We start from the raw sequence: 24102 nt of genomic DNA on the forward strand, positions 1-24102 counted from the left end.
TTGTTTAACTATCATAATGCTCTTACTTACATGTTAATGCATGAAAGGCCTAAATAATAAGTGTAACTTTACATCTAGTTTACTACAGTTATTTGTGAATTTTCTGCTGTTTATATGATGAAACATTCATTGAACATTTAACTTGTAAAAGTCAGCTTGATTTTTTTTTCTTTCACAGCAGCACAGTATAACAAAGAGGCCTCACAAATAAGGTAAAACATAGTTGTATTCTAATCCTTTCACAATGATAGTAGATGAAAAGCACATTCCCTTGGCATTTTTATTCATATAGTGAAAGTGAAATCACAGAATCACATAATTGTGTGCAATACTAGTAATTTTTTATTTATCACTCTCAAATGTAGCATGGCCTACTAGACAAACATGGAAAAATGTTTAAGTTATCTTTAGGCTTTAATCCTTTTTTATCAAAACCCTGTTTGTAAAGGGATTGAAGACTGAACATGAACATGAAGAATATTTCTGCACCAAATATTTCATTCACAGACTTCATATTAAATGGTTTTTACAGCCTAGGGGAATGGAGGCCCTTTTTATTTATTCCTTTCTTGCTGATGTTTTTATTGTCTATCACAGCAAATACTATTCTCATATATTTAATTATATCTCAAAAGTCTCTGCATTCTCCTATGTATGTACTAATAGGTTTAATGGCTGTTGTAGACTTGATCTTGCCTATATTTTTTGTACCCAACATGCTTCTTATCTTTTTATTTAACTGGAGTGGGATATCTCTAGTTGGTTGTTTAATACAAATGTTTTGCATTCATTATGTTGGAGCATTTCAGTCCACTTTGCTTTTGTGGATGGCACTGGACCGTTACTTTGCAATATGCAAACCTCTTTATTATCATAAATACATGGAAATCCCTAACTTTCTAAAGTTTGTTGTTGTCCCATTAATCAGAAATGGACTCCTGAACATCACCATGGTCTCTCTGGCTGGAAAACTGTCATTTTGTTTAACAAATGTGATCGATCACTGTTTTTGTGAGCACATGGCATTGGTTCAGTTAGCATGTGGTGATATATCTATTAATAACTTGGTTGGACTTTTGACTGCTTTCCTTATACCAACTGCAGATTTTATTCTCATTACTGCTTCCTACATTGTGATTTTTACCTCTGTGTTTAAATCTGGTAAGGCCCAAATGAAGGCCATAAACACCTGCATTACTCACATCATTGTAATGACAAGTAGTTTGATTTTTGCCCTGATTGCATTTATGTCATACAGAATAAGAAATAATTTTTCTACCAATAGTCGTGTATTTGTGAGCACAATGTACTTACTTTTTCCAAGTTGTTTAAACCCAATTGTTTATGGAGTGAGAACAAAAGAAATAAGAGAAAGGTTTCTTCAGTTTATTAGAAAAGTATAATCTGTATATATCTGTATATATGAAAAATATGTCTCTGTCCATTGTTAAGAAATCTAAAAAAAAAAAAAAAAAAAAGGTCAATAACATAATGTGCTGATACTGTAACATTTTAATAAGGATGTGTTGTTTTGTTAAAGCTATAGTTTAAACAGCTATGTAGGCCCTATCTGAAAATATGAGACTGAAAATATGTAGCTAATAATGGACATACTGTAAACACTGATGGTAATTTAGAAGAATGAGATCCTTGTGCACAATTTTTGTATACAGAAATGGAGGAGTTAATAAAGCAAAAGAAAGAAAGAAAGAAAGAAAAAAGAAATACACAGCATTCTCCAATTCTCCAATTCCTCCAAGAAGCTACAATTTTACAATTTTTACAATTGTAGCCAAGAAGCTACATTTTTTCTCATGCCTGCTCAAAAAAATCTACAAAATAGAACCTTTTACTCCATTTATACTAGTCTCCTTGTAAGAGAAATACAACCAATTGCTCTTTTTGTGCTTTTCTATTTGTGCTTACTGATATATATACACACCTCTAAGAAACCAATTTCTATGGAGCAAACAAAACTACCAGAATCCCCACAACCAGAATATTGTAAAATCAGGTATACAGCCATATAATCATTTTCAGTAATATACCAAAGAGCTTAGAATTGTCTGTACAGTTATCTGTAATCATTATGAGGTATAAATTAAGCTTCATATAGTTATATATATATATATATATATATATATATATATATATAAAATTTACTTCTCCAGCAGTACAGACTGCTACCAGGAGAGGGAGACAACAATGTATTGAGGTAATTGGAGAAGAAATAACATGAACTTGCATATTGTTTTTCATTGCTGCTTTATTATTTCACTTAACGCTTATGTTTTATTAATAATAATAATAATAATAATATAAACCATAAACTGCTTTCTAGCAAAGCACTAGCCATTGCAATCATTATCCAAAACAACTGCCTAATGTGTTATTTCCCTGATGTCATCTGTCATTCATTTTTTAAAAATGTAATTTTTTTAAACAATTTTTTAATCTAATAATATCTTTCTGATAACATCTGAAAAATTCTATTCTATTTTATGCTTGTGCTTAGAAGCTTAAATGTAATTTAACTTGTAAATTCTTGCTAAAATGCAGTGTTGAAGTGCTCATTGGCACTCACTCCAGCTTGTGGTGGCCTAGGAAAGTTTACATAACTCACAAAAATACAAACAAACACAATAAACAAACTATACCAACCCACAGGGCTGAGGCTCCCCACGGAAGGAGTTATCACCAAAAATGATTTATCCAAAAGCACACTTCCATACACACCACCGTGTGCTTGGATCACGCAACCAAAAACTCCATCAAAAATGCACCACCATCACAGGGAGACGAGAGATCGTTCCACACGTGGGAACCCAGCTCCTGAAATAAATCACAAATTAGTAAATAGACGATCAAAACTTAAATGATTCAATCACAATTAGATAGTTGGGTTCATACAGCTCACAATCAACAAAGCAGATAACAGTGATGGGCAATCACAAAATGTCACAAACAAGACACAAAATAAAATAACATGAAATGAATTCACATAATATAGACATTCAAAATACAAGTAATTAATAGAAGAAAAAACACCCCATTAAAATACACTCCCAAAACAGAAGAAAAATAAACTCAATACATAAAAGGAGGGAAGACAGGGGTCTTACAGAGCAATCATGTAGCTTGTTCTCCGACAATTTAAGTAATGTGTCTCACCCCCTACAATACAGATAAATCAAAATGAAACCATAAAGCAATGAAAGCAGACAGCAACAATCCCCCTTAAATATTTGAACAATGTCGACGTTCCTGTATCAATGCAGAAAGTTACCACAATACTGTGAAAATGGCAACACAGCAGCAGGCAATGGTCACAAGTAACGAGAGGGAGAATCCTGCGCTGAATGCAAACAGAGAAGTAATGTATTACTAATGGTTATACATCCCCCGGTCATAATTGCATAATTATATTGCATACAATACACAAAACAGGATATCGCCCCAGCTAAATAATCCCTTTAAAGGCAAAGGCGCACAGTGTTCATATAAACCACTGATTAACTTTGATACAGGGAACCGCACATTACTTAAAACATTAACCAATTGCTATATCCCAAGCAAATCTAAATCACCTGCTCAGTAAAAACTGCTTCAATCCACATACACGAGAGGTAAGCAATCATCCAATCCACTAATAGGCGCGCACTGAAGGAGCCGAGAAACAATGGCAAAAAGACGTGCTAGAATTCAACATAGGCAAATCATTAATGCCACACACGCAAAAAAAAATTGATTTTGAACAAATTGCTACATGCTAACAGCACCTACCTGCAACTACCATCAACAACACAAAAGGGAGAAAGTCGGACGTGACGCATCTCAGGCTACAGCCGAACAGCATTTAAATACACAGCACCCTTCGCTGATAAGCAATCGCAAGCGTCAATCACCACTTACCTGGTTCTGCTACACAAACATAAACAAATTCAAAATAAACAAAGACTTGTCTTGACTTAACCTGACTAGGAATCATGAAACTCACCAACATCAGATACAGGGAACAAAGCAAGACAAGAGACTATGGAAACATGAGTCACATATATATTATGGAATATATATGGAAATATATATTCCATTTCGCGGAAGCAAACTTCTGCCCCACCCACCCCCGGCTCTATATTTCTTTGTGCCCTGACGAAACTTACCAATTTACAAAATTAACGGAATGCATAGCTGATATAAAAAATTGGATGACTATTAATTTCCTCCTAAAAAAACAGTATATTTTTATATAAAAAAATATATCTAAACTACGACATATGCTCTCAATGACAAATGCGGAACGGTTAGTTCATGCGTTCATGACCTCAAGGTTAGATTACTGTAATGCTCTACTAGGTGGTTGCCCTGCACGCCTAATAAACAAACTCCAGCTGGTCCAAAATGCAGCAGCTAGAGTTCTTCCTAGAACCAGGAAGTATGACCATATTAGCCCAGTTCTGTCAACACTGCATAGGCTTCCTATTATACATCGTAAACATTTTAAAATCTTGCTAATTACTTACAAAGCACTAAATGGTTTAGCTCCCCAGTACTTGAGCGAGCTCTTAACACATTATAGTACTTCACGTCCTTCAGTGGCACAGATCCTTATCAACCCCGTTTCCATACCAGTGTGATGAATACGATCTTCAACCAGATGGAACTGGATTAAATATTTTGACTGTTTCAATCCCAATCTGACTTCTGACCTTACATGCTGCCTGAATCATAATCATGCACTGTTCATTTGTTGACCAGAGGAGAACTAGCCCCCCAACTGAGCCTGGTTTCTCCCAAGGTTATTTTTGTTTTGTTTTTGGTCACCTAAAGGAGTTTGGGTTCCTTGCCACTGTCACCTCTGGCTTGCTTAGTTGGGGACACTTGATATTCAGCAATGTTTTTGATCTGCTTGCATTGATACCATTGTATGCAAACTGAACTGAGCTGGACAATGACACTATTTTTTTCTAGAGCTGCTATACAGTTAAAATTATGTTCTCTCTATCACTGTAAAGCTGCTTTGGCACAACATTGTTAAAAGTGTTATATAAATAAAGGTGACTTGACAAAAAAGTAGACATTTTACAGTTTCTAATGATGTATTGCTTGTATTATTGACCTATGCGGGAAAAAATTCTACCATAACGTGCTGGTGTGTTTGTCGACCCCAGAGTAATTGACAATGATAGCAATGGATGGGACAAAAAATTCTAATATGTAAAAATAAATCTGTTCATTATTGCAAAATAAATGCATACTGATAGATAGCAGCACTAATCAGTGTTAACTGAATAATAATATACACATTATTTTATTAACATTTTTATAAAATACAACTTTTATAAACAATTTATTACTTGACAATTTTAAAACAAAATTTATTTAATCGAAAAATGTTGGAAAGTATATGCTGGTGTTATAATGTACCGTACTATTTACTCAGCAGTAATAATTAACTTCTTTAAATGACTTAATATATTTTTATTCTCAAATAATTTAATAAAATATTTAAAGTGAAGCAAAAAAAAAAAAAAAATTAAGCAATGAAAATTATTTAGGCCTTATCGAAATATCTAGGGTTATTTTTAATACAGTTTACTTCACATTTATGAGGATGTACACACCATTGTATTTTCAGGAGGAAAAATGGTGTTTGACAATCACTACTCTATGGAAACATTCTATGGGAATAGTTGACTCATGGGAACACAGCATGATGTATTTAGAGAACGTATTTAGTGTCAAGCTTTCATTTCACTCTGAAATGTAAGACAAACCATTATGATATGAGGAAGTGGTATAGATTTCTATTGATCAACATATTGGGAAGATCACAGGTTAATGAATGAAAGGCCTATATAGATTAAAAATAGCACCATATATTGTTTAGTTCAGTTATGTGGTCTAGGTGTATTTTCTTTGAGTAATTTGTTGAACATCTAACTTGTAAAAGTTTCAAATGTAGCTTTAGTCTTCAGGCTTTTAACTTATTTCTTTGAACAGAACATTGTTTGTAAAGGGACTGATCGGCATGAAGAACCTTTCTGCAGGAAATATTTCATTCATAGACTTCAAACTGAATGGTTTCTACAGCCTTGAAGAATGGAGACCTTTTTTATTTATTCCTTACTTGCTGATGTTTTTATTGTCTATCACAGCAAATTCTAGTCTCATATGTTTAATTATATCTCAAAAGTCTCTGCATTCTCCTATGTATGTACTAATAGGTTTATTGTCTGTTGTAGACTTGATTTTGCCTATATTTTTTGTACCTAACATGCTTCTTAGCTTTTTATTCAATTGGAGTGGGATATCTCTAACTGGTTGCTTGGTACAAATGTTTTGTATTTATTATGTTGGCTCATTTCAATCTACCTTGATTTTGTGGATGGCACTGGACCGCTACTTTGCGATATTCAAACCACTTTATTATCATAAATACATGGAAATCACTAACTTTCTAAAGTTTCTTATTGTCCCATTTATCAGAAATGGACTCCTGAATATCACCATGGTCTCTCTGGCTGGAAAACTTTCATTTTGTTTAACAAATGTGATCGATCACTGTTTTTGTGAACACATGGCATTGGTTCAGTTAGCATGTGGAGATATATCTATTAATAACATGGTAGGACTTTTGACTGTTTTCCTTATACCAAGTGCAGATTTTATTGTCGTTTCTGTTTCTTATTTTGTGATTTTCGCCTCTTTGTTTAAATCTGGTAATGCCCACATGAAGACCATAAACACCTGCATTACTCACATCATTGTAATGGCAAGTGATTTAATTTTTGCCCTGATGGCATTTATGTCATACAGAACAAGAAATAATTTTTCTCCCAGCAGTCGTGTATTTTTGAGCACAATGTACTTACTTTTTCCAAGTTGTTTTAATCCAATTGTTTATGGAGTGAGAACAAAGGAAATAAGACAAAGGTTTATTCAGTTTATAAGTAAAGGAAAAGTCTTTTCATCATAAGATATCCAATTAAAAATATATATGCTAAAACTGTAACATTTATATAAGGATATACTGTTTTGTTAAAAGTTAAAGTTTAAAATAGCTGTTAAATATGTGTAATTAAGTCAACAAGATTGAAAATATGCACATATGAGATATAAATGAGAATTAAATACCAATGTGCACTCTTTTTTTTTCTTTACATGCAGAACTGGATGGGTTATTAAAGAATTCAAATCAATTAAATTTTTCAAAAAAGCACACAGCACTTTCCATCAACTGAAAGGCAGTTTCTAACCACTCTAGTGCCTACCTGACACAGCCTACAAAATACTTTATAGAGGATACCCGTTTCACTCTCTTCTGGTTAGAGAAATTCTGAAAAGATGCGTCAGATTCTGGGCCATAGCTTAAGCTATGTAATTGAAATATAATAATGGTATGATTAACTGCTTATGCAGATGCACTTTAAGAAGAGATCTAACTCAGCCAGAGGGTGGCACTGACTGACATTGGCCCTCCAGAAGCAGGATTTGACACCCCTGATCTAAATACATATACGCATAAAATATGACCTTAGAATACCTTAAAGGGGTCCTACAGTATTATGCCCTTTTACAAAGTTTTGCTTTTGTTTTTGGGGTGTACTAGGATTAGGTTTTCATGCTTGACTGTTCAAAAAACGCATTATCTTTCACATATTTTACATTATTGCTGTACTCTCTTTCCAGTCTGTCTCAAACACACTGTTTAGTTCCTGTTTTGATTAAGCCCCTCCTTCCAAAATACGAAATGTTCTCTGATGGGTTAGCTGGTCCAGTGTGTTGTGATTGGCAAACCGCTTAGAGCGTGTTCCAGAAATGTAAGGATTGATTTCCACTAAGAACTCGAGAAGCCTAATCTGCAATAAAACAATAAAACTCAGTAATCTGGAGAGAAGATCTCAAATAAAAAGCTGTGCATCCCCCTCTTCCTGCTCCCTCTTCTTTCCCCCTGACTCAAGTCACACATATATCTGATGTATTTTGTGAATCTATTGTTTTTCACTTTCATGTTTGGTATCATTTTAAATGTCTCAGTGCGATTGGTAAAATAGTCAATTTCACAGCAGTCACTTACGTATATTATGTAAAAGAGTGAACATTTAGAGGAATTCTGTTCTCCTTTTTGGGTGGTGTCTCTTCAAGATATCTGATAAACATTGCTTATCTCTCATGAAACCAGGTACAGCCCTTTGGGGCACAGGAATAGATCCAACACAAATTCAAAAATATTGATGTAGTAATTAACTGTTTTGTTCTGGTCTGGGTATTTAAGGGAAACTAGCAGAATAGTCTTAGGGAATTCTGTAACCAGGAAACCCCAACACACTGCTGTGTGTCCTGCTGTAAAGTATGCATTTCTTTGTATTTTCAAATTTGTAATAGTGTTAAACACATTGTGCTCATAGAACATATTTTAGTTGTTTGTGCTTCTACATACACATAGTAAAGCAGTCGTGTGTTTCACAGAATAAACTCAATTAGTCTATAAGTGTTGTATGCAATACTTAGGTTAAAGGTTGTAGATGCTATGCATTCAAGACCATGTGTCTTGTGTAAAATTGGAATAACTGTAACACTGGAATTGTCCAGCAATTTCAAATTACATGAATTTGTTTGTCTCGTATGTGGTATACTCTGCTATTTCCCATATAGCTGCAATAAAACCATGTACAGGAGCACAATGTGATTCACAATTGCATTATCATTTTTGAATTGGCTTCTAATTGTTTAATTGTGTAATTTACATGATACAATCTTACCTGAAAAAATAAAAATGTTATTTTTTATTTATTCTGTATTCTTCTGACATCATTATATCTAGTAGATTAAAGTAGACATAGTAGATTATAGTATAGTATAGTACATGTAGTAGACATATAGTAGATTAAAGTGGAGTCTGATGCTACTGCAAATTTATGTTCAGGATAGATCAAACCGAAGGCCCAATGAATAGAGCATGGGGCACATCATCTGGGACCTTCCGATTACTGACTATTGCTGATTTAGCAAGTTGCAGTTTCAGCCAATGTGAGTCTCTGTGTGACATCGGGTCCCTAATGAATGAATAATTAAAAGTATGGGATACCCAGAATAATAAAATATCTAAATTAATACATAACCAATATTTATGATTAGTTCCTAATTAGAAACACAATCTAAATTTAGGCCCCGTCCACATGGAGACGCGATTCTGTGTATACGCACAAATTTTGTATTATTTATTATTAAAATAAAGCTTTATTTTGAAGCTTTACTAAAGTTTTACTAAAGGTTTATGCGCATGCTCCAAGTCTTATTCTTTGTTTTTAGTGTATCTCTATTGCAGAATTACAGCACCACATACTGATCTGGCATGTATACTACATCGTTTTGAGTCGTTTCTGTGGTTTCTTGTGTACGCAGATATTTCTTGAGACGAGGAAAAAAAAAAAGATCGGATAGGGTAAGTTCTGGCTTCGTGTGGACATAGCCTTAATAATCCAATTTGAAATTGGAGTCAGATTAAGGATGGAGCTAAAGTCAAACTTAAACTAAATTCTAAAAAATTAAGTGAACTTCACAGAAGCGCTGAAAAGACCTACACGCATTATACCTTCGCCCACGCTGTTGGATTCTGTTGTTGGGTTGACGGCTGGTCCTAACAGAAATGTCACGCCCCTTACATAACCGTGTGTTTCATCTGCTCAGGTGTAAATATTAACAATGCCATCAATTTGAGCCCATTTCAGACCCTGAGAATGTACGTACAAGAGGATCGTGCAGAACCTTTGAAAACATAGATTTTACAGGACGTTTCAGAGTGGTAAGTTTGGTGAACAGTCTTACAAAAGCAAGAGCTTAGGAAAGCGAGAGCCTAGTAGCACTTCATCAACACTGTAATGTAAGTTAGCAGGCTAGGAGAGCCACAAATAATAAAACACACTTACAGGTTGTGGTCCATAAACAACCGATTGTCTCGACAAAGAGGGAACTACTCCATCTTTCAGAAGAAGCTTTTGTGCTTAGTTGGCATTGTACTCTCTTAGGTTCTGGAAGCTGTCCTCTGTAAAATGTGCAGCACACAGATAAATGTTGGGGTAATAATGTTCAGGAACAGTGTTAAAAATACATTTTCTAAATTCGTCACCTTAGGAAGGCCAAAGGGTTTTGCAACCAGGGTGGAAAAAACAGTGTCTCTTCGACATGACAACAACACTCGCAGGTCAACCAAGCCTTGTCCCCTTTTTTGCATATTTTTGCATTCTTTTTGTCTATGTAGATTTATGACGTCTAAAACATCCAGTTGTCACGTGTGTTTTGGGTTCTGAACATGTTTCAGGAGTTTTCCACATCAGTTGCAGCAACCGATCGGCGAGAGTAGCCATGTGCAGGTGGGGAGGAGCTGAAAATGGAGACATGAATTCGGACACTTCGGCCTCCCGCAGTGACGCTCGTGCTGTGTTTGCATACTTTACCACAGCTGAAGTGAAATAAATGCAATATTTGACTAATACATCGATGTTTCAAAGATATTTTCATTCAATACTTTAAGAACTGCTTACAGCGTCTGTACAAGAGTAAAGTTCAACATAAGCATATACTATTTAAATACCAATGTAGTGGGGTTTACGTTTGTTATCAGTTTTATTTTGATAAACATGACACAATAAAACATCGTGACTACATGAAAAGAGCTTTAAATGTTATAAAAATGCAGTTCCCTTTCAGTCGGTCACGTTCGACGTACGTCAGTAGTGACCGACGAATTGGGATATCGCTAGAGAGCCCTATCAGCTTCGAGTGAACTACAACAGGCCAATGAAGTTGGCGTGCGATATGTGCATAATGCGCACCGCCCCCGCCAGGTGGTATAAATATGGGAGCAGATGCCATCGCACTCTGTCTTTCGCTTCAGAGCCAACCTGTGTGTTCCTGCTATTAGTCTGAGAGTGACTTTGCAAGCCTTTGAAGAGCTTTTGTTCTACAGTGCTGGTTTTATGGCACCTTACAGCAAGGCCGCGAGCTTTCCCAGAGTGAGCTTCTCGAGCTGTTATACAGCTCTCAACTGCTGTTTTCACAGCATTATTTGCCCCGTTTGGTTTGTGATTTGGGCCGGTTCCTCTGTGTCTGTGACTCAGGGAGTGAAAAGTGTACCTGCAGTCACATCGCGGCTGTTCCCTGTGTGCTTCGGCACAAAGAACAAGAGCTTCTAAAAGAGCTTCACAGACAGACACTGCGTCTTTTTCAAGACGTCATTCTGTCTGTGTGTTTCTGGAGGCAGTCATTTCCTATCCTCACTGACGGCCACAATCACTTTCTCTCATGTCTGCTTAGCTTGCTGAGACTGTGTTTGTGGGTGGTTCATATTCTCTTGTAAAACAAAAAAAAGAGAGCACGTCGGCGTGTTGTTCGTCTTGCCTTTTTCGTAAGGGCTTGAGCGCTCAGCGCGCCGTGTGCCGTCGAGCTACCAGCTGTCAGCGCGCGTTGTTCGGTGCTCTAGATGCGTGGTCGAGACTCGAGTGCCTCAAATGAGGTGGAGTCCCCTCACCTATTCCCTGATCTAGTTTCTCTTTCTGAATCAGAAAAGTACTACTTTTGGTAAATAAGCCAGGGTGACCAGAGGATCACAGTGGGGCAATACCCGCCGAGCCAATCTCCGTGGGCCACCCACTCCTCTAATGCATCGCAAACATGTTGTGACTGTGTTCGTGGGTGGTTTATGTTTGGTAAAAACATGGCCACGTCGGCGCTCAGCGCCGTGTGCCGTTCAGTTAGACGACCACGTTCACTGTCCCACATGGCTGGTAGCTTCTGGGTGGATTGCTGGTCCTTCTCATGGGGGACCTAGCATCTTAGTCAGGGCTCCAGCAAAGGATCAGATGTCGACTGCTACATTGGAGAGAGGGTTGTTGGGCTCTGGACATGAAGATGAGGCTGAGCGTCCCACGGTTGCGATGTGCTCATGCTGAATCAGATTCAGAGTTAACGACCATGCTTTCCCGGGTCCCTGGGGGCATGGTGCGACGCGTACTCGCCTTGCCCCACCCCACGTCTTAGCCCGGACGTGCATGAAAAACTTGGCAGTTTGGAAGCCTTTTTTGGTGCCAAATATGGAACGCCAAAATGGTCATAATCTGCATTAAAAGTTTTTTCTCTCTCACTACCCTCTGTGGTGGGGTGGCAATGCTATGGGCACACCACCTCTGCCCTGCATGGGTCTTGGCCCCCGGCAAGTCTGTGGAAGGCCAAAGCACTCATTGCATATGGGTAGTTCTGAGTCGGGGTTGAGCTACGCATGATGTAAGTCATAGCACAGGCCCCTGGCCAGACAACGTCCACCATGGTGGTCCGGAAACACCCCTGGCTAGCCTTGCAGAGGTGTGTCATCGTCTAAGTACGCTTTCTCGATGCTTTCATCTCACAAGCTGGCCTAAAATCCAGCCCGCTCAGCCCGCAGCTAAGAAACTTGGCTGGCGAGAAGCGGTCCTGGAGAAACGGGTGACCTGGAGCTGAGGTAAACAGTTCTTCGGGAGACGATGCCCACATCGCTCCCTCCCCGGAGGAGGGCCGGGTGGAGAATTTGTTTGTTCCGCCGCTGGCTGTCCGGAGTCCAGCGGTACCCACAAAGTAGAACTGTTTTCTAACCCTCCAGGTCCCAAGAGGGCACAGCTGGCAGTGTGCGAGGCCCCACCTCACCACTCTCAGCCCCCTCTCACTTCGCCAGCAGGTCCCTTTGTGTTGGTCGAGGCCGTCTCCCATTCACACTGCCACCTTGCAGAGTCTGACCCCACTATGGGCCGCTATGCCGTCAGAGTCGGGTCCCAGCACTCTACCTCGCTGCCCCACGCCCGGTATGTCTGTGGTGCATTTGGTCCCACTGGTTCGGTGTCTGGAAGCCTGGCTAGCGCTTTCCAGCCCGTCCTGCTGGCTCATTCGTACCATCAGACTCGGCTATGCGATTCAGTTCGCCTGGCGTCCCCCGGTGTTCAGGGGTGTCCATTACACTCGTGTGTCCCTGGACAATGCACCTGTTCTCCGGGCGGAGATTGCTGTCCTCCTGGCGAAGGATGCAGTCGAGCCGGTCCCTCCAGCCGATATGGAGTCAGGGTTCTCCAGCCCCTACTTCATTGTACCCAAGAAGGGCGGTGGGCTACGGCCAATCCTGGATCTGCGTGTCCTGAATCGGTTCCTTCACAGGCTGCCGTTCAAGATGCTTACGCAGAAGTGCATTTTCAAATGCATCCATCCCCAGGATTGGTTTGCAGCGATCGACCTGACGGATGCGTACTTTCATGTCTCGATTCTGCCTCATCACAGACTCCTTCTACGGTTTGCGTTCGAGGGTCGGGCATGTCAGTACAAAGTCCTACCCTTCGGGCTGGCCCTGTCACCCCACGTCTTTACGAAGGTTGCGGAGGCGGCCATTGTTCCGCTCAAGGAACAGGGCGTTCGCATCCTCAACTACCTCGACGACTGGCTCATCCTGGCCAGCTCACGGGAGCAGTTGTGCAAACACAGGGACATGGTGTTAGCTCACCTCAGCCGGTTGGGTCTTCGGGTCAACTGGGACAAGAGCAAACTCTCCCCCGGGCAGAGGATCTCTTGTCTCAGTATGGAACTGGATTCGGTCGCCCGGACTGCGCGCCTCACCGAGGAGTGCATCCAGTCAGTGTTGACCTGCCTGAGTACGCTCAAGCGCAGGACAGCGGCCCCACTGAAACTCTTTCAGAGGCTCCTGGGGCATATGGCATCCGCAGCCGCAGTCATGCCGCTCGGATTGCTTCATATGAGGCCGCTTAAACACTGGCTCCGCGGCCGGGTCCCGAGATGGGCGTGGCAGCGCGGTACGTTCCGTGTCCCCGTGACACCGAACTGCCGTCGCACCCTCACCAAGTGGTCGGACCCTTCGTTCCTGTGGGCTGGAGTTCCCCTCGAACAAGTGTCCAGGCATGCTGTGGTCCACACAGATGCCTCTGCCACGGGGTGGGGGGCCACGTACAACGGGCATGCAGCGTAGGGTCTTTGGACGGGGCCCCAGCTGCATTGGCATATCAATTGCCTCGTGTTGCTAGCAGTACATCTTGCACTGGGCCGCTTCCAGGAGCTGTTGACAGACAAGCACGTACTGGTCCGCTCGGACAGCACTGCGGCCGTTGCGTACATCAACCATCAGGGTGGTCTACGCTCCCGCCGTATGTCGCAACTCGCCTGCCATCTCTTGCTATGGAGTCAGAAGCATCTGAGGTCGCTTCGTGCCATTCACGTCCGACTCCATCCCCAGGTGGTCCAGCTGATCTGGCAGCACTTCGGCGAGGCACAGATAGTTCTGTTCGCCTCCCCGGAGACTGCCCACTGCCAGTGGTTCTATTCCCTGACCGGCGGCACGCTCGGCACGGATGCCCTGGCACTCAGCTGGCCCCAGGGCCCACGCAAATATGCGTTTCCCCCAATGAGCCTTCTCGCACAGCTCCTGGTTCTCGGACCTCACGCTCCTCGCGACAGCCCCTCCCTGGCCCATTCCTCTGAGGAAGGACCTCCTGACTCAGAGACGGGGCACCCTCTGGCACCCGCGTCCCGACCTGTGGAAACTCCATGTGTGGTCCCTAGACGGGACGCGGAGGTTCTGAGTGATCTCCCGCAAGCAGTCGCAGACACTATCACTTCCGCTAAATCTCCTTCTACGAGGAACCTCTATGCGCTGAAGTGGAACCTGTTCGTCGAATGGTGCTCCTCTCACCAAGAGGACCCCCGATCATGTTCGGTCAGAGCCGTGCTTTCCTTTCTGCAAGAGGGCCTGGAGCGAAGGCTGTCTCCCTCCACCCTCAAGGTGTATGTTGCCGCTATCGCCGCACATCACTATGCAGTTGATGGTAAATCGCTAGGGAAGCACGATCTGATCGTCAGGTTCTGGAGACTGAATCCTCCCCGGCCCCCCTCTGTACCCTCTTGGGATCTGACCCTGGATCTTACATCTCTCTGGGGTCGTCCCTTCGAGCCTTTGCAATCAGCTGAGTTAAAAGTACTGTCCCTAAAGACCGTCCTCCTGGTTGCATTGGCCTCGCTCAAGAGGGTAGGGGACCTGCACGCATTTTCGGTTGACGAATCGTGCCTGGAATTCGGGCCCGGTGACTCTCACGTTATCCTGAGACCCCGGCCTGGATTTGTGCCCAAGGTTCCTACCACTCCCTTTCGAGATCAGGTAGTGAACCTGCAAGCGCTGCCTTCGGAGGAGGCAGACCCAGCCCTAGCTTTGCTCTGTCCCGTCCGCGCTCTGCGCCTGTACGTGGACAGAACGCGAAGCTTTAGGACCTCAGATCAGCTCTTTGTCTGTTACGGAGGCCAGCAGAAGGGAAAGGCTGTCTCCAAGCAGAGGATGGCCCACTGGATAGTGGACGCCATCACCCTGGCGTATGAATCCCAGGGCGTGCCTTGCCCGCTTGGGTTGAGAGCCCACTCCACCAGAGGAGTGGCCTCTTCCTGGCAGCTGGCGCACGGCGCCTCGCTGACAGATATCTGTAGAGCTGCGGGCTGGGCGACACCTAACACGTTCGCTAGATTCTATAGCCTTCGTGTAGAACCGGTATCTTCCCGTGTACTCACTTCCACCAGCTGGTAGATGTGAAGAGCCCGTTTTGGTGTCGGATACGTGCATCCTTTTTACTCCAGTCGAGTTCCCCGCTTGGCGAACCCTGTCGAGTTCCTCCGCCTCCCCCTTCAGCTCGGACATTGCGGAGTGTCTGATGCCAGGCCAAACCTCCGTCTCCGACGTTGACGTTTGGCTGGGTTCCACATGTCGTGACCCCTCCACGTGACTGGTCCCATGTGTGTATTTGTCCACGGTCAACTCCCCATGGTGAGCCCGTGTCTTTCCCTTAGCAGAGCCAGCTCTGCTGTCACCTGTCAGATGAGTCTCCCCCTACCCAGGTGGAGCCATCTCAGGGACTCCATATGCGTACTGCCCACGCCCAGTCCATATGTGTACTCTCCACGTAAATTCCTCCCCTACAGGTGGGTAGTGGTCTCCGCAGCGTCCCCTATGGGTTCGCTTCCCCAGTGTAGTCTAGTTTACTTAGTGGGTATATCGGAACAGCAGTAGACTCTCTCGCCGTCAGCTCGCCCCCTTCCCCGTCCCACTGGTGCGCCGGGTGGCTAGAGCTTGCGCTGGGCACTGGAAGGGGTTCACACTGTGGCACTTTATTTGGGATCCCAATTCGTCGGTCACTACTGACGTACGTCGAACGTGACCGACTGAAAGGGAACGTCTCGGTTACGTATGTAACCCTCGTTCCCTGAAGGAGGGAACGGAGACGTACGTCCCGTCGCCACAGTTGCTGTACCCTCGCTGTAGTGCGGACTAGATTGTCTCCTCAGCAAAAAACAGAGTGCGATGGCATCTGCTCCCCTATTTATACCACCTGGCGGGGGCGGTGCGCATTATGCACATATCGCACGCCAACTTCATTGGCCTGTTGTAGTTCACTCGAAGCTGATAGGGCTCTCTAGCGATATCCCAATTTGACGGTCACTACTGACGTACATCTTCGTTCCCTCCTTCAGGGAACGAGGGTTACATACGTAACCGAGACGATTTGTGAGCATTAGTGGAACTGAAGGTGTGAGAACAAACAGGAAACACCCGTGATCGTTGTCATGCCATGAATCCGGCCAATCGTGAAACAGCTGTGTTGTCATCAGAGCTCGTGCAGCCTTTGGGAGATTCTGCGCAGAATGAACCAGCCAGCTGCTCTAGAAAGCGCTGTCTCAAGTCGGACAACGGTTCTAACCGGCATGCACTGCTTTAAGCCAGACGCCGATCGGTCTGTGTGCAGCACTGCATGAAGTCGAACAAGCCTATAGTCATTATTTTCTGATTCATCAGCGCTGCACAGACCGATCGGCGTATGACATCAAAGTACCGCGAGAGCATTTGGATAGCATATGACTCTTTATGCTTTTGAATCGCTCTCGCGGTACATTGATGTCATATGCTGATCGGTCTGCACAACGCCGATTCATCTCAAACAAGCCTATCATGTTCTCATTGGCTTTTCTAGTCAGGGGATTGTCAGTTCTGTTTTCTCATTGGTTCATCGTCTTGATTGTGTTCACCGGTGTTCCTTGTTTTATCATTAGTCTTGTGTATAAGAAGCCCTCATATTTGCCTTGTTCCGGGTCTAGTATTGTCTGTGTAAACACTGTTTGGTAAGCGTTATGTTCCTGTTTTAAATCCAGTCAAGTCAAGTCTTTTGTTTCTTTTGTGTTTTGTTTGAATTCATGTTGGGAATTAATAAAACTGCTCTTGGGTTCTTCATGCTTGTCTTCAGTAGACTGTTACACCAGGTAATAAAATGTTCAAACAAACTCTTTATTAAAAGTCACTGGACTACATAAAAACAAGTTGACATGTTTTGTTGTTCATCCACATACCATCCTCAGTTGTAAAAACACAGGAAGTAACTCTGGCAAATATACACCTGCTACATTCGCATGATCAGCACACAAGTAGAAGTCACAACTTGACTGTAGTGTTTACTGTTAATAAGTTAAAAGATATTCAACAGTATGTAACTAATGTAAATAATTATGAAAGGGTTCTTTCACTTGAGCATCTGCCACCTAAAATGTCTGTGCAGGACCCTGTTAGAAAGCAGCAGGTATTTTCTTTAATGGTCAGTGAAAACAGTTATTTTGCTCCAGCACTACAGACTGCTACCAGGAGAGGGAGACAACACCTGTCACACCCCATGTGTTGCTCCCTCTTTCCCAACAGGAGACTATTGACTGTTTTCACGGTGGGATCGGACAGTTTGTGGTTGTTGCTGTTCGGATATTTGTAGTCTGCTGTAGAAGCCTGTGGGGGATGGATTTTTTTAGCCCCAAACTTGCATGATTCTGTCCCACAAAAAAAAGTAGTATTTCATTTTTAAGTGTAACACTTCCTAAAACCACAATACAACCTCCTAACCAGCCGTAGACCCATAGCACAGACCCCATCAATCAGTTCGACTGCCAGTCAAACTACACATTTATTTTATCATTTATCATATTTTATCATTTAATCATTTATTTATCATATCATTTAATTATCATTTGTTTATGTAATTAAATTATGATTTTAAACTTAATACCGTAATTTCAAAGTACTGACTTTGTGCAGTAGCTTGGAATCACATTGCACATACACTGTGACTGTTTCATTATTATCACAGTCAAATGACAATAAAATTTGTCTCGGATATTTACATTTATGCATTTGGCAGATGCTTTTATCCAAAGAGACTTACTGCATTCAAGGGACATACTGTATAAGTTCTTGCTTCCCCTGGGAATCAGACCCATGACCTTGGCATTGGTCCCCAAATCCTAATTAAACACACCTGAACCAGTTAACCAAGGTCTTTGGAGCCACTATCTATCATCTATCTAGACACGTACACACACACACACACACACACACACACACACACACAAATACATAGAATATAAAGAAGAAACAAAGGCTTTGATATATACAACATAGTATATATTTAATATATTGTAATTTCTTCTTACATTTGATCATCAATATCATTTTCTTTATACTTTCATTCATTCTTGTCAATAATTAAGTTTACTTATTTTAGAATTGTGGTTTATCCAGCACATGGAAATTATAATATATCAGTTCATTGAACAATCCATTTTCATTTAAACTTTTCTTTCTTTCTTTCTATCTTTCTTTCTTTCTTTCTTTCACAAAACATACAAATTATTGACGTCTCATGCAGTAAGTCAAGGCCTCATTCATATAGAAAGCACATAATCTTTGCAATGTAAAAATGGCAACATTTCCAATCAAGTGTCTTTTGTCTTTTAGTGGCTCTCCAGCTCAGAGAATTACTGGATGAGACTAGAGGAGTCAGACAAGTGTGAAATTGTCCATAGAATATTTAAACGAATAGTTTGCCCCAAAATGAAAATTCTGTCATCATTTATTTACTGTGATGTTGTTCTGAACCTGCATGACTTTCTTTCTTCCATGAAACACAACAAGAGAAATTTTAAAGAATGAGCTGTTTTTTTCAGTGCAGAAAAAATTAAAATAGGGACTGGAGCTTTCAAATTTCCAACATGACCATATGGAGCAAAACCATATTAAAAGAATTAGTCACAGTCCATGTGACTTTGTACACTTAAGTCATTTTGCATTGCTAGAGGAACAGACAGATATTTAAGTTATTAAACAATGACATCTGCCCAACATCTACTTGGCCATAGTTCATGAGAGTTCAAGTAGTGATTCTTGATTCAACGTTTATTTTTCTTTCTTTCTTTCTTTATTTATTTATTTATTTGAGTCTGATTTTTTCAATGAATTGTGTGATCTGGTTCACACCGAATAATTCATTCACAAACTTTGATTTTTTTTTGCACAAACGAAATTAAAGAAATTATTTATACAATATAGGCACAAGTTGGGGCGAATTTTAATGATTATTTTATGGTGCTTTTAAATCTTTACTGACACTTGAAAGCTGCAGTCCCTATTAATTATGATAAAAAAAAACAGTACATTCTTCAAAATTTCTCATTTTCTGTTCCACAGATGATGGTTTTGAAACAGATTTAAGTATACATATAATTTATTCAGAATAGATACTGTAACTGGAATGTTTGTAGCACACAACTATTCATAGGTGCTTTGTTTGAGAAGCTTCAATTATGTAAAAATATCCTATAATAATATACTGTCCCTTTAAAGATATATAGGCATTGTTTACAATTAAATGATTTCATAGAAACCCACTTTTAGAAACCATTGAAGAGAAAAAAATGTCATAAATGGTTGTTGCATTGTCATGTATCATATATATATATATATATATATATAGATATAGATATATATATATATATATAGATATATATATACGATAACTTTTAGATTAGATGAGACATTGGTTCTTTTGAAACGTGGAAAAAAGTACCTCAGTTGAGACATGAGACATTATAAAGATTATTCAATTTGGCAGCTTTTTATAATAAAAAATAGTAAATCCAGTTCCTTTTAGAGTAATTAAAACAGAACAAATTCCATACATTAAATAGGGTTTAATACGAAGCCACGACCCTCAAACTCCCCCTCTGTTCTAATCAAAGGAAGAATCTATAAAACAAAGCAACAACAAAGGCATGCTACCACCGACGTTTGATTTAGCTATGATGAGAAGCCATTGCCTCAACCCCAAAAGACCCTCTAATATCCGAGGCACTCAGTGGGCGGCCTATCAACTAAAACCTCACCTTCTAATCGCTTCAACGACAAGGTCACATTTTTCTACACAAGTTTTTATTTTACACCCTCGCAGGATGGAAGAGACGAATGTGAACAAGAACACAACAACTGCACCACTGTGAGTGTGTTAAAGGGTGTCCCATTTTTCCAGGTTATCTAGAAAGGGTCTCTCGTATCGTCACAACACAGGAAACTCTTATCTGCACGTCTATCTGTCATTCAGTTTGGGCGAATCGGCACCCTCCTCATCTTCATCTTTGTCGTCTTTTGCCCCGATCAGTCGTTGCCGAGCAAAGTCCTCGAAGATGATGTCATCGTCACTAGGAACAAACAGTCAGAAATTTTTCTTACAAAAACATGAAAAAATCTTAATTATTCCAGATTTTTGACCGGTAGTGCATATGACTGTCAGATTTTTTGATTAAACAAAATATATGAATCCATTAAATTAACAAGCCATATGGGTAACTATTTATAACCATAAAGCTCAAAGCAGTTTAGTAGGTTAAAATCTAATTACCCCATAGAAAAGACTTTCACTTACTTTGTGTCAAATTCAATGAGGTTCGTGTCAATGGGGGCATCATTTTCTGGGGCTAAAACAGAAAGGTTGCAGAAAGAATATTGATTGGAATTCTGTAGGTAATGGACTTCATTTCCCACTTCCCAAGAACTGTATTATTTTTTAATTTTATAGTATCTAAACTTTCACCCACTGGCACCTATTCAACCAAACAACAACAGAAAAAGTATTTATTTAAAAAAAAAAAAATAGCTTTTGCTCTTCACATAGATTTTTACAGCTGGAATTCAGTACTGTCATGTTAGGATGTTTTTAGGATGTTGTTAGGATGATTCAGTACTGTCATGTTTAAAAGTCTTAAATTAAAGTATAAAATAAATATTTATATATTTATTACATTTTTATATCTTATTCATTAAAATATATTTATATTTCCTGTACAAGGAAAAGTATATGTTTTAGTTGGAACATGCTAAAAATAAATCATAGCTTTAAACTAGTTCACCAGAGCAATATGAAAGCAGATAAAAAGGCAGTCTGGCAAATACCATCTCTGTAGATCGATTCCTCCAATGGTTTGGGATGCATTAATGTAAAGGGGAGCTCGACAGCTACATCACTGGAGAGGGAAACACAAATCATGCATCCAGTAGACATGATAACCAAATAAACCCTGGCAAGTGCTGCTCCCAAACCTCAATCCCACCACTCATGAGATGCTAACAGAGTGCTGGAACCACTAGCCTAAAAGCATCTGCACAAATTATCCAGTAATTGATGGCATCTTATCAAGTGTCTGAGCCTGTCTATACTTCTGGCCAAAGGCATGGCTACTTATAGGAATCATCTTGGGTTACAAATATAATATAGGTTCCCTGAGAAGGGGAACGAGACACTGCATCTGACAATTTGCTATGGGGATCTCCTTAGCATGACCAGTTTCTGACGCATGTGTGCAATGCGACAATCATATTGGCCAGCGACAGCCTATGACGTCACTACCAGTGTGAACGCGAGGGTCAGTAAGGGTCATTGTAAGTGTCAGATTCTTTACAATTGCACCAGCAGGCCACAGCCCATGCTGCATACCTTGAACCAGGAAGTTCTCAAAGGCTTGGAATCATTTACCTACTAAAAGATTCTTCAACGGAATATGGCTAGGCTCACAAAGAGACCTGGCCTGTCACTTCGGGGGATTAAAGCATCAACCCCTAGAATCACCAGGGAGGCTGACCCCTGCCATCCTAGCGTGTTTAGCCTACAACCTGCCTGCCTAAGCAGAATCTCTAGATTCAGCACTCTCACAGAGGCCTCCGATGAGAAGGTATTGCAACAGGCAGTAACCATTTCACACCGGTCTCCAGAGACGGAAGTCCTGGACAGCAGAGACTCAGCATATCAACCCTCCAATCGGAGGCCCCAATTAGACTACCATCAGCCGGCCCCGGATAACGAACCGACCCTCTCAAATTCAGAGAGTACTACAGAAGCTCTGCCCAGAACGATACTTCTATACGGGCTCTAGAGAAGAAGGCACTATACATACTGACCCTCTAAAAGAGGGGAGTACTAAAACTAGCCTATAGAAGGATCTAAGGGGGTTTACAGAGAGCCTAACCACTTGATACTGCAGGTTAAGTGGAGTCTTAGGGAGCAAAGTACTCTACAAAACGACCCTCTAAGTGAGGGGAATACTAGCTAACACACTAGACTTGACTCATCAAGGAGGCTTGATCCAGAGAGCCTACTACTTGACACAAAGTACTCCAAATTTTAAGTAGTACTTAGTATAATGTCTTTTTCTAAAATAAAGGGCAGAGGCAATCATGCTCAACCTAGGATAACTCAGCTAAAACAAGGGGCTCTGATAGACAGAGGCCTCAATAGGAGAAACCTCAAAGAATGACTATCCAGAGAGAGAGGAGGTATAAACTATTGAGTATATATAGAGTATATTCCTAAAACAGATATATCGAGGAGGCTCACAGAAAGCCTTGCCACTTCAAACTGCTAAATCACAGGGGTTCAGAGGAGAGAATCCCAGGGAGATCAATCCGCAGACATGGAGGTTCAATGAAGGAGCACTAATGAGCGAGCAAAACGATTCTCTAAAATGAGAAGAGGCCCAGTCAATTCTAATGCCTACCAATGCAGAGCACTAGAGAGCAGAGGTCTTAACAGGATAGCTCTCAATAAAACGAGAAGAGACTTAACAACACTCTCTGTCAGGGAGGCTCACTCAGAGCCGATAGGTAACAGACTGTGCACTATATATAATATAGGTTTGTCAATTAGGTATTAATAGCTATTAAATTGAAACAACTTATCAACGGGGCCCTAACAAAGCCACTCACTTGACCACTTGACCACGAACAGAGCTCTTAGGGAGAGAGTACTCAGTATAACAACCCTCCGTATAAGAGGAGTACCACCGTGCTCAACCATGATTATGCTTGTGAAGGCTTATTTCTCTTTAAAAAGCCATTCATTTGATAATAGAGCTCTGCAGGGAGCAGGGTACTCTGTATGATGACCCTATGAGCGGAGTACTGTTGACGCTCAATTGCATGAGATTTGTTAAGGAGGCTTTAGCAAAAGCCTGTTTTACTTAACTTAATATGTAGGAATGGTAGTTAAATCATGATTTATCAGGGAGGCCCACAAACGGCCTTCCACCCGGTCAAAAACCATAACATAACATTAAGGGGGCCCAGCAGCCTGCTCCTCAGAGTAGGAGGAGCGCAAGTAGAGACACTAGCCTTCTGGCCCAGTCTTTGGTCATGAGCCCAAGACGGGCAGAGACGCGTTGGGGGTTTGGGCGCAGACCCAGGCCGGTGTGGTATGAATGTTTTAAAGGCTGCCGCCCACGCCTTCACGTCCTTAATCTTATCGACTATGAACTATCGTGCCGAATAGTTCAACCGGCTCATCGAGGAGAAAGCCTTTCTCTTTCTCCCCTATGTTAGCCAGGTTCACCCACAGATGTCTCTCTGTGGCCACCATTGCCACCATCGACCTGCCAATCATGGCAGTGGTCTATTTAGTGGCCCAGAGAGCTAAATCTGTGATGCATATGTGATGTTTTGTGATGTTTTGCATAATTAGATTGCTGAAAACGATGGATGCAGGCTGAATACAGTTTCTTCCAAGCACTTTCCATCTCTATCAGGAAGAAAGGAAAGGCTCACGGGAGTCGGCGGTTATGTCCACACAGGAATCACTGTTCTTGTCTGCCACAAGTGACACCCTCCTTTTCGTGCCTCCAAAGCAGATTTAATCTGGCTAAGGTGCATTCAATAACCTCCAGTAACTCTTCATACGCAGG

General features: G+C 41.3%; 3 protein-coding genes across 7 annotated transcripts in view; 2 read left to right on the top strand and 1 right to left on the bottom strand.

Annotated features, from left to right (window-relative positions):
* The first annotated feature begins 464 nt into the window (after positions 1 to 464).
* Positions 465 to 1966, top strand: LOC127495643 (olfactory receptor 52K2-like). Its single transcript, XM_051862588.1, has one exon. It carries the CDS (start codon positions 465 to 467, stop codon positions 1401 to 1403), a length of 939 nt encoding a protein of 312 aa, XP_051718548.1. The 3' UTR covers positions 1404 to 1966.
* Positions 1967 to 6016: 4050 nt separating this feature from the next.
* On the top strand, positions 6017 to 6976 carry LOC127495529 (olfactory receptor 52N2-like). Its single transcript, XM_051862447.1, has one exon. The coding sequence runs from the start codon at positions 6029 to 6031 to the stop codon at positions 6974 to 6976; it is 948 nt and encodes a 315-aa protein (XP_051718407.1). The 5' UTR covers positions 6017 to 6028.
* Positions 6977 to 18490: 11514 nt separating this feature from the next.
* arrb1 (arrestin, beta 1) overlaps positions 18491 to 24102 on the bottom strand; it is a 56350-nt gene continuing 50738 nt past the window's right edge. For all 5 annotated transcript variants that reach the window (XM_051862571.1, XM_051862569.1, XM_051862570.1 and 2 more), the window contains 3 exons: positions 21326 to 21396; positions 20799 to 20850; positions 18491 to 20574 (listed from right to left, as the gene is read on the bottom strand). In XM_051862571.1, coding sequence (XP_051718531.1) covers positions 20463 to 20574; positions 20799 to 20850; positions 21326 to 21396 — 235 coding nt within the window. In that variant the 3' untranslated portion in view covers positions 18491 to 20462. The remainder of the gene's footprint in view (positions 20575 to 20798; positions 20851 to 21325; positions 21397 to 24102) is intronic.

Source organism: Ctenopharyngodon idella, chromosome 15 (genome assembly GCF_019924925.1).
Source record: "Ctenopharyngodon idella isolate HZGC_01 chromosome 15, HZGC01, whole genome shotgun sequence".
In the NCBI taxonomy this organism is placed as follows: domain Eukaryota; kingdom Metazoa; phylum Chordata; class Actinopteri; order Cypriniformes; family Xenocyprididae; genus Ctenopharyngodon; species Ctenopharyngodon idella.